Source organism: Macrobrachium nipponense, chromosome 22, assembly GCF_015104395.2.
Source record: "Macrobrachium nipponense isolate FS-2020 chromosome 22, ASM1510439v2, whole genome shotgun sequence".
Lineage (NCBI taxonomy): Eukaryota > Metazoa > Arthropoda > Malacostraca > Decapoda > Palaemonidae > Macrobrachium > Macrobrachium nipponense.
The window spans coordinates 63,385,569-63,395,568 of NC_087213.1; the positions used below are offsets into that span (position 1 = coordinate 63,385,569).

Sequence of the window (10,000 nt, forward strand, 5' to 3'; positions counted from 1 at the left end):
CTATGTACTGTATAACAATAACACACAGATCTATTCACATAGAAATAATCAGTGGTACAACGTCAAAAAATTTTCGAAACTTGACAAACAAGTGCTCTTCACGCTAAACAAAGAAAAAGGGTAAGGGGAGTAGATATTTTGTATTTGCATGTTTTCATGCTGAGTCATAAGACATTCAATTTACAAAGGGAGGGGGGGATTAAACAAATACTCACTAACCAACAAGAAGCTAAATCATTAGGAATATTCATACAAAGACATTCCAGCATACTAACCCCATAAAAACCATTTCTCTGCAATGATACTAGTGAAACCTAGCTCTTACTGTACAGGTACTACTCCAGACTGAAACAGATCCTTTAATATAGCCATTTCTTGGGATTCATGTTTAAATATTCACAGGATGTGCTTTTCTCTAAAGCTAAAGTGTCCCTTGGGTTACTTTCATATTTCTGGCTCCTAACTGCATCCATGCTCCCTAACAGAAATTTAGGGTCATCTTAAAAAGTATTTGCTCTGCACAAGACTGTTGACACTGTATGAAGGCTCATCATCTGTTTCAAGCAAAATTTTGTATGTTTCAGTTTTAAACCTGAAATGCTGTAAAGCAACTAAAGCAAGGATATATAAAAAAAATAATAGATCAAGTACAAGGTGGTTTTACAGTTCAACTACATAATGGTGTGCCTTGCATTACACTGTATGTATATAGTATATGGTACTGGAGGGTTTTTGCAGGAATCCTTTAGGACCTTCTGCTGAATTACTTTCAGACTTTTTTTATCCATTTTCCTTGATTTCTTCCTACTTAACTACTTAAATTCTCCAACTTCACTTTCCACCAATTCTCATCTCACATTTATGAACAAATCCTTCAGGCAAGCCCTTAAGTCTAGCAACATGATTTCCTGATCTTGTCTTATTAAATGAATGGTGATATATTTATTGGCAAGTTGGAGACAGTATAATTTACTGACTATAGCTTTGACCAAATATATTGCATGTTTTAGTGTACATGTTGGCCTCCAGAAATTACATGTTTCTTCACAAAAATTTTCTAGAGCAAAACATTTTCATCTTTTACTATACTATCTCATTACTATTTCCATTAATGAAATCCTTCATATTCCTTTCATTTAAAAATTTTACTCTGCATTCAAACAAGAAGAAAGGGTTATAATGTATACCTAACTTAGTTTATTTTTTAAAAATAATTTTTAACACGTTATTCAGTCTTCGTAATTTTTCTGATATAAATTGCTATAACAACATAGTTAAAGCCTTCAATGTATAAAATTGAACAGTATAAGTTGTAAAATGCATATTATGTTGTGTGCTTTCAGTCAATAAGAAATACAATTAGTCTAATAACAAAAAGAAGAGTCAGATTAGGTTGTACCAGAAACTAAGGAGTCAGAGTTGAAGGTTTTGTATACAGATTCAACAGCCTTGCATTGTACTGATTATATTAATATATAATTTTCTACTATTTGGTTAGCAAAATTTTTAATGTATGATCATAAAATTCTATAAAACACTGCAAACACTCTAGTTGATACTTATATTGCAGTACTTTATATATATATATATATATATACAAGATGCAGCTAATTTTGGAACAACTACATTTTTTACATTACATGTTAGATGTCTTACATTTCATAAAGACATAACAATCATGCAATAATAAAGGTAACAAAGAAAATAACTTATTATTGACAAGATCTGTAATAACAATTAAACCTCACATGGGAAGTAATATTTCCTGTGAAAACATAACCATAAATTTAAGTGTAAGTATATGTGCAGTATATACTATACTGTATAACCATATACAACTGAGTTGCCACATGCACTTGAAGATACTGGGAAATAAAATTTTGTAATAACTGTGGAGAAAGAATGTTACAACCAACTTGACTGTATATTCTATAGATAGAAAGATATTCAATGTGTTGCTATATATATATATATATAGATATATATATATATAATATATATATATATATATATATATATATATATATATATATATATATATATATATATATATATATGTATGTTTAAATTATCATAACTCCACCTGGACAAAAGAGAGACAGTAAGTGATAAGGATCCACATGGATTGAATCCATAAAAACAAACTAAAATTGTACCTTTGTGGTCACAAAGACCATTTTGCATACAAATGTTACAGTCCTTCAGTAATTTCCAAAACACATGGATTTTTATGCCCAAATTAACATTATATATAGATAAATTTATAACTGTACAGTAAGAGCTAACTCTAAGGAAAGACACACAAGAGGAAGACATCACAAACTGGTCTCAACAGCTGTTAATATTCACTGTCAATTTGGCGCTAACAGAGTAGGTTTACATACACACAGAGATGAAGTTACCTGAAATTCGGACTGCAAGGCCTGGTTCAGTGGAGGTAATGGGGGAGTAACGACGATTGTGAGAGCACCGCCCGGATGCATGTGCAGTGGACCATGAGGCAGCGGGAGGGAACGCATACCCTCCTTGCCCTCCACCTCACATGCAACCTATGAACCACCAAGGAGTCATGCACTACTTTTACTACTCAGCTCTTAATAGATTAATCAGAGTTAGCAGATTTAAGGAAAGAAGAAATTCATCCAACCTTTAAAGGTACTATTACAGTTGAAGTTCAATAGTACTTAAAAAGATTGACCTTTAGCTCAAGTTTTCACAACAAAGCAAAATTTTGATGACTGCCGTTAAGAACATTGATGTCACACTAAATTCAAAGATATAAACAACTGTTAAGCTTTAATAGGCACATTTTAAGAAGAGAATGTTTTGAGATATTATTTATATAGCCTTTAAGTTTAATAAAAACTGATGCCTAATACATCTCAACTCTAATTTATTCTTTACATCTAAGATATGTTTAACAACTGAAAAGAATATCATTCATTCTTGAATACTAAAATTAACAAAATATTAATCTAAATTCTAAAATTTCATGTACACTTCAGAAAACTGCAAACACTGAAATTCATCTACTTCAGATTCTGCAAAATGTCTAGAAGTTTGGGCAAGTGTCTGCCAATTTTTCTCAAGAAAACTAATCTCTTTTCCAGTTAAATCAATGATAAATCATAACGGTGTATGTTCATTGCTTTAAGATTCCTATTAAGGATGAAATGTTTCTGATCAGTTCTTGCTTTTAAATAACTCAATATTTGATATTCCCATATGGCATGCTCGACTCATATTCAAGAACACTTATAGTTCATTTCAATTAATCAAGCAGTACTGTCATTGTAATTCCATAAAGCTCTTAAATTAAATGGTCCTAAGGGACTAATAGAATAAAGTGTCAAGAAATCCTTGGATAGAATTTACTTTGTGGAACACATTCGACTAGTGACAATTCATACCATTTCTAACAGCTCTCTACTATATTAAGATATTTTCCCCTACCATGATTAGTATAGATTCTAATGTGAACTTAGTTAAATAAATATGAACTCCTATCTCTGATAGAGGACATGGTTCAGTTAGTACCATATGACTAGCTTACTTGTTTTATTTTATTATAGTTCCATATAATGGTATACTGTACAAAAACAGTAAATGTAATACAGATCTATACGCTATGATCAGTGAATAACTTTCAGGGTATGAATTTGCTTGAAATTCCTGACTCTTATTAGCAGTGAACTTCAAAAACTACAATAAAGTGTATACAATGTCTATCAATAAAACAACTGTATAAAAAATTATATCTATATGGCATCCTGTAAAATAATGTTGCACTAGTAAACCATTTATTGCTTTGTGAGGAGGGCTACTGATTTGTGAGTAAAGATATTTACATTTATTTCTTTGTGAATCACGTTCTAGTAATGAACTGTGCTTTGTATTTTTTTTTCTTGAGCATTGGGATTTCCATGCCATTTATAAATTGTCTGAGAATACTATTGACTTCCAATTAATGCTAATGCATATTTACAGTAGATACATATTTTATGATACAAGAGATAGCAATGTAATAAAAATAAATGGGTGTAAAATATCCCTTTATATACAATGTATATTGCACCATTACAATACATTACTTTCTAGCAGCAGGCAAATGCTCTATTCCCAAAACACCTAACTTGTAACAGCAAATCATATGCTCTGAATCATATGAGAGAGAGAGAGAGAGAATTTTCTGTTATGTATTCTTTACACTGGTCAACTACTAAGAATTTATACTTTAATGTACATATGTTTCTGGGTAACTGGATATAACTTACCTGATAGTATAAACAGAATCTACTGGTCACTTTACCAGGTATGTATGTAACTGTAATACCCACAATGTCTTCTTAGCTTCTCAAACTCTTCACACTTTTTGGATACATTTGGCACTACAAAGGCTTGGATCTAAGGCTTTGTAGTGACAAGCGCATCCAAAAAATGGGAACAATTTGGGATATTAAGAGGGCATTATGGCTATAACCCTTAATTACCTGGTAGTGTATTAATCAAACAAACAAGAAACCTTACTTTCCTAATTCATACATCCTTGCCAATTCTACCGACTAATATTTAATCCTATTATCATTGCACTACTTCCAAGATGCAACATTACTTGACATAGTTGTTTATTGAAAGTTAAAATTCAATGCTGATAGGAGAAGAATGCTTACTACACAAATATTAAGCAACTGACACGCATAGTATGTTATCAAATACCAGGTGTGTTACTATAGCAGGCATGGCATTGGCAAAAATAAGTGTACTATTTATATCTAAAAAAGCTACAACAAGAGGTACAGGGTATGCAACTGGAAATGACAAACATACACCACAATATTCCTAATAGAGTAATAATCATGATAGGATTACAGCAATTATGGTACTATCTTCTATCCAAGTCTTAGCCTCATTTCTTGTTTACTACATGAACCCAAAAATTTTTGCTTAATTGAAATAAAGCTTGAAATAAACACATAAAATTCTACAACATTTACTAACAAAATCCAAAACAACAGCAAGGATTATTAGCGAAAAGAGTTTATGATACTCAAGCACTATGCTCATGGTTCCATGAGAAATTTACACTAGTATCAAGTCAATAAACTGACTTGATATTAACAAAGATCAAAATAATTACTGGTATCTATCAGAAACATACTAATGAAGAATTTATACTAAGTCCATGTTAAATATGGGCCTTCCCAGATTCAGAAAACATTGTATGGCAGAATTTCTTCAATAACAATGCCATGCCACGCACTAGGCTAAAACAGTAGCTACCATAACATTTTCTATCCTTCATGTTTAGTAAATTTAAATTTGTACATGTAGCAAAAGTGTGTTTTTATTATTGTGTCAGTCATATATATTCCCTCTCTAATATGGATGAAAGAATGAAAACTTTGTAATCTTGACTAGTAATAAGTGCTGTTATAGGTCAAGAACAACTCCTAACACATGATGGATACTTTCAAATAATTTACAATAAACACTACTCATTAAGAACAGTGTTCAACCATCACAAAAACTACAATAGTACTTAAACAGCAACTTGACTGAATGACAGGGTTTCATTCATATAAGAAAATATTCATGCAATAATAAACAATATGAGTAAGTCTCATTGTGCTTGGGAAGCATTCAAAAGAAACAACTTGAAATTGCAGAAATAAAAATTTGTTATGAGTTATGGTAAGAAATTCTCATTATACGTAGTTTGATATGTGGTTTTTTGCATACATATCTGATGTATAACTACACAAGAATCAAAACAACATCCACCTCATTAAATATACAATGACTGGGAAGGTAACCAGATGCATTACTTTTCTAGGGCTTAAATAATATAAAGTACTTCATTTCATACTTAAAGAAACTAGCTTAGTGGCACAAAAGTACAAGTGTAGTCTAGACAAGCAAATTGGCATGAAATAATAGATCAAAGCTTCAACAAGGAAATGGCAGCACTAAAGACATTGTATCTGTTATGTCATCAACAATATTATTTTGTTAGGTTGAAAAACAAATACTGTCATGCTAGATTAGTGATGAAGACATCTTGATGGGAAATTCATTCTTGCCACTTGACAAATATAAAAATTCTGTTTTTATTGAAAATATTTTGCACTGATAAATTTCCAATAAACTACTTGTCAGTAAAAAAAAAAAAAAAAAAAACATAGGAACCATAATTTCCTTTCCATTTTAGACACTACTGCCTCACCTGCTGGATAACTTCTGTAGGCGGGATGTCTGTTGTACGATGAGTATACTGAGGACCAAGTGGTTGGGTCACAACATTTGCTTCTTGTACAGGCACACCCAAGCTAGATACTGTCAGTCCTGCAATGCTACCATTTCCACCACCACTACTTATGCTTCCACCAACTCCGCTACCACTGCCACCGCCCTGTTACCAACAATAAACAATATTATAATCAAGACAGGTTACAGTCAAGGTTATTTCCAAGGTAAAAAAAATAAATAAATAAAAAAGCAATTGCGCAATAGTTCAGTTAGTTGAATTTCAATCAAAAGTACTTTGGGATGACCAAGAAGAGGATTTTCTGCAAACCATATACGTATGTATCACGATTAAGAAAGTGCCTCTTTTAAAATTTCACTCCTTTAATACATGAGACTTGATATCAAAGATACAAAGGACAGCAAAAATGGATAGAGTACAGGAATGGCCTTCCTTACAAAATCAGTATTCAATACATTATACTGTAGTAGTTTTTAGAGGTAAATCCAATGTAACTGGGGAATACATTAAGTTAAAGAATGTTGAAGTCTTGAGACCTAAAAAGCTTTTCTCAACTTCAATGGTACCAAGTTTCCATAAAAAGATATTTCTCAAACTTAGGCATTACTATTGCGAATAAGGTGCAACTTTTGTTTTACTTCACAGTAAGCTACCAAAAGTAACCATAATAAAAACAGCCTCTGTGCTGTGAATATATAGCCAATTACATAGGAAAAAACTTCTGTATCATATTTATATGTAATCACCTATAATGGAAAGTTGAGGCATTTCTCCTTTTGACTATACATTTATCTTATGGTCTCAGAAATACAAGTCAATGTACAGTTTGTTCAACATTTGCAAATAACATTGTGTAAAACAACCTATTCCTTTACAGGTTAGTACATTTACTGATAACCATGCAATTTAGTACTGTATATTTGTACCACATGAGGCAATATACAAGAATGCTGCTATTCTGACTGTTCACTTTGTGACTTTATTTGGTTACCTTGTAAATAGGTGCATTTTACCCCATCACCTACTACCAGTTGATGCTAATTTCTTTTGGAATATTCTTACCTAAAATGCACAACAATACATGGCTACCCTTTCTATGGAAGACCCAAATTTCGTGCAATTTCATGCTCTGCTTACATCATATTACAACTGTCAGGCAGAATTGAAATTATGCACATCAATTAACTGAGTCTTCCCTTCACACCTATCATGTACTTATCTATTGTGGCATTTATAATAATCTTACACATTGATTTATTACCTCAAACCCCTATGTCCAAATAAATCCTACCTATTGTGTAATTTCTGACAGATCTGAAACAGAGTTGCTATCGGAACTGCAATAGTGGTCAGTTTATTTTTTTTTTATTTATATTTCCCTTCAATTTACCCAATATCATATCAGACAACCAAACACCAAGAGTGTAATCAAGCAGATTTGTAGCAACAGGTTATTGCACATGGAAAATCTTCCCATATTATTAACAAAATGTAGATGACCATGAATGACCCATGTTATAAAATAAAGGTACCCTTAGTTATGGGAAAGTACAGGTCTTGCTAAATAATTAATTTTAACATTCTAGTGTCAGTAATCTTTTCAATGTAGAATTTAAATACAACTGAGGAATTTATTGTAAAATATACTATACATAACTGCTGGCTGCAGCATGCAGATTAATACGGTTATTTATTTGATACAACCGAGACCCATTCTATACCATTCTTGGTAAGGAGATTTACTGAAACCGGACAAAGTACTGTAGCTTTTCTCCGAATTCTGAAAATAATATCACTGTTCATGGTAAAAGCAGATCTGTGCTATTCTGCTGGAGTCAAACTGGAAAATACATTCACTAAATAAATTCTCAATCTCAACATTCATTAGTAGAAGCTCGAGGTTTTAAGCAAAATGCTGGGTTAACCGTTTAATTTTTTGGAGTTGAAAGATTACCTCAATCAAAGTATTATAAGAAATTTCCATACTATACAGTACTGTATTTGAATCCTTGCCTACCAATTGTAACATGGCAGCAAAAGAGTAAAGGACCATTCATGATCAGTGAAGTTTCCGAAGTAAATTATTTGGAGAACTGCTTATCTCATACTTCATTCATGTTAAAAATAATTAGGTGTGAATAGCTGTTTGTTACATATATACACTAACTAACAATAAGAATATTAACTGCATATATGAAGCATCTTCAAATGTGATAAGCCCCAAATATTTTTAAATTATTTATTTGATCTAAAAAAAAATGGAGTATGAAGGTAAGTAAAACATCTATATTTGCATGAGGAATTGTTTCCAAGCTTGTGCTTATTTGTAATGGATCAAGCATTAAATGCACTGAAAAGCAGTTGTTTATTGTCATAAATTTCTGATCTGGATGACAGTGCCAAATGTTTTCAAACTTCTGAAAAGATCTATAAAGCAATTAAAATTATTGCAGTTTACTTTCTATACCATATTGCCAATTAAAGCTTGAATAATAATGTCTGCATAAAAAAATCTGATTCTATTGTAATATATCCATAAAATTATCTATTCTTGTGGAAAGTTGGTATTCAAAATGAATATTAGAAAGTCACAAAACGTTAAAGATGAATATTAGAAAGTCACAAAACTAAGTTGAAGTTACTTATATAAATATTATCAAGATAAAATCTAAACATAATTGGTCTAAGTGACATGTCTAGTTTATTATCTCATGGAAATTATTTAACTATTGCCACTATTGGTGTTTATGTACCTTCTCTCCTCAGTTTTTCAATGTACCTCACTAAAAATGCCATTGCAAAAAGATGGTGCCTTTTATACCAGTGTCTTTGATAGTACGTAATAACTTTTCCTGCAGTTGATCCCGACAAACCATAAGAATTATCTTAGTCATGAAGAGGCAAACTGTTCCAGCTTATTTTTTAAATATAGAATATAAGGGGTTGACTGAATGTTTTTAAGAGGCAAATTAAGCAAGCTGTTGCTGCTTTTCATGTTGTAATCTATATATATATTATATATATATATATATATATATATAGATATAATATATAGATATAAGGTGTAATATATAATTAAAATTAAAGATTTACGCTTAATTTCATATGATACTAGATATTACTATATTAATAATGAGTGTAGAAAAGATAAATTATATATAATATATATATATAGATATAATATATATAGAAATATATAGATATAATATAATAAGATATATTAGTTATATATATAGGGTAATAACCTCATATATAGATATTAATAATAATATAGTAGATAGTTTAGATAAGAGTTCTTTATTTTAATAGGAATTATATTAATAATTTATATATTGCCATACCATTTTTACGGTATCATAAGTGGAGAAAATGATGCCTTTACTACTAATTATTTAAGTAGATTTTTCTTCTGACTTCAAATGACTTAAGGAAATAGTGCCAATACTTAAAAAATATTTCCAGTGCACAGTATAGATCAATATGAGATACATTCCATATTTCTAATTAACAGGCGATTCACCGAGGGAAAAGTTAATATGCTGATACAATTAACAAACACGGACTGTGCATTTTACTGATAGATCTGAAAAATCTACTATGAAGCCCAGTATTGAAATACATTTATGTCTACATATTTTATAAAATCCATTTCCCTGCTTATCTTTATTTCATCTTTTTAGTGACAAAAACTGACTGTGCATTTTACTGACAGGTCTGAAAAACCTAGTATGAAGC

At 30.9% G+C, this 10,000-nt stretch overlaps 1 protein-coding gene across 27 annotated transcripts in view; it reads right to left on the reverse strand.

The window, feature by feature from the left end:
• Positions 1-10,000, reverse strand: part of LOC135198752 (serine/threonine-protein kinase WNK1-like) — a 569,129-nt gene that overhangs the window by 11,251 nt on the left and 547,878 nt on the right. For 25 of the 27 annotated variants that reach the window (XM_064226633.1, XM_064226620.1, XM_064226621.1 and 22 more), the window contains 2 exons: positions 6,224-6,409; positions 2,403-2,549 (listed from right to left, as the gene is read on the reverse strand). In XM_064226633.1, coding sequence (XP_064082703.1) covers positions 2,403-2,549; positions 6,224-6,409 — 333 coding nt within the window. The remainder of the gene's footprint in view (positions 1-2,402; positions 2,550-6,223; positions 6,410-10,000) is intronic. The other 2 variants (XM_064226610.1, XM_064226619.1) reach the window with 2 other exon arrangements.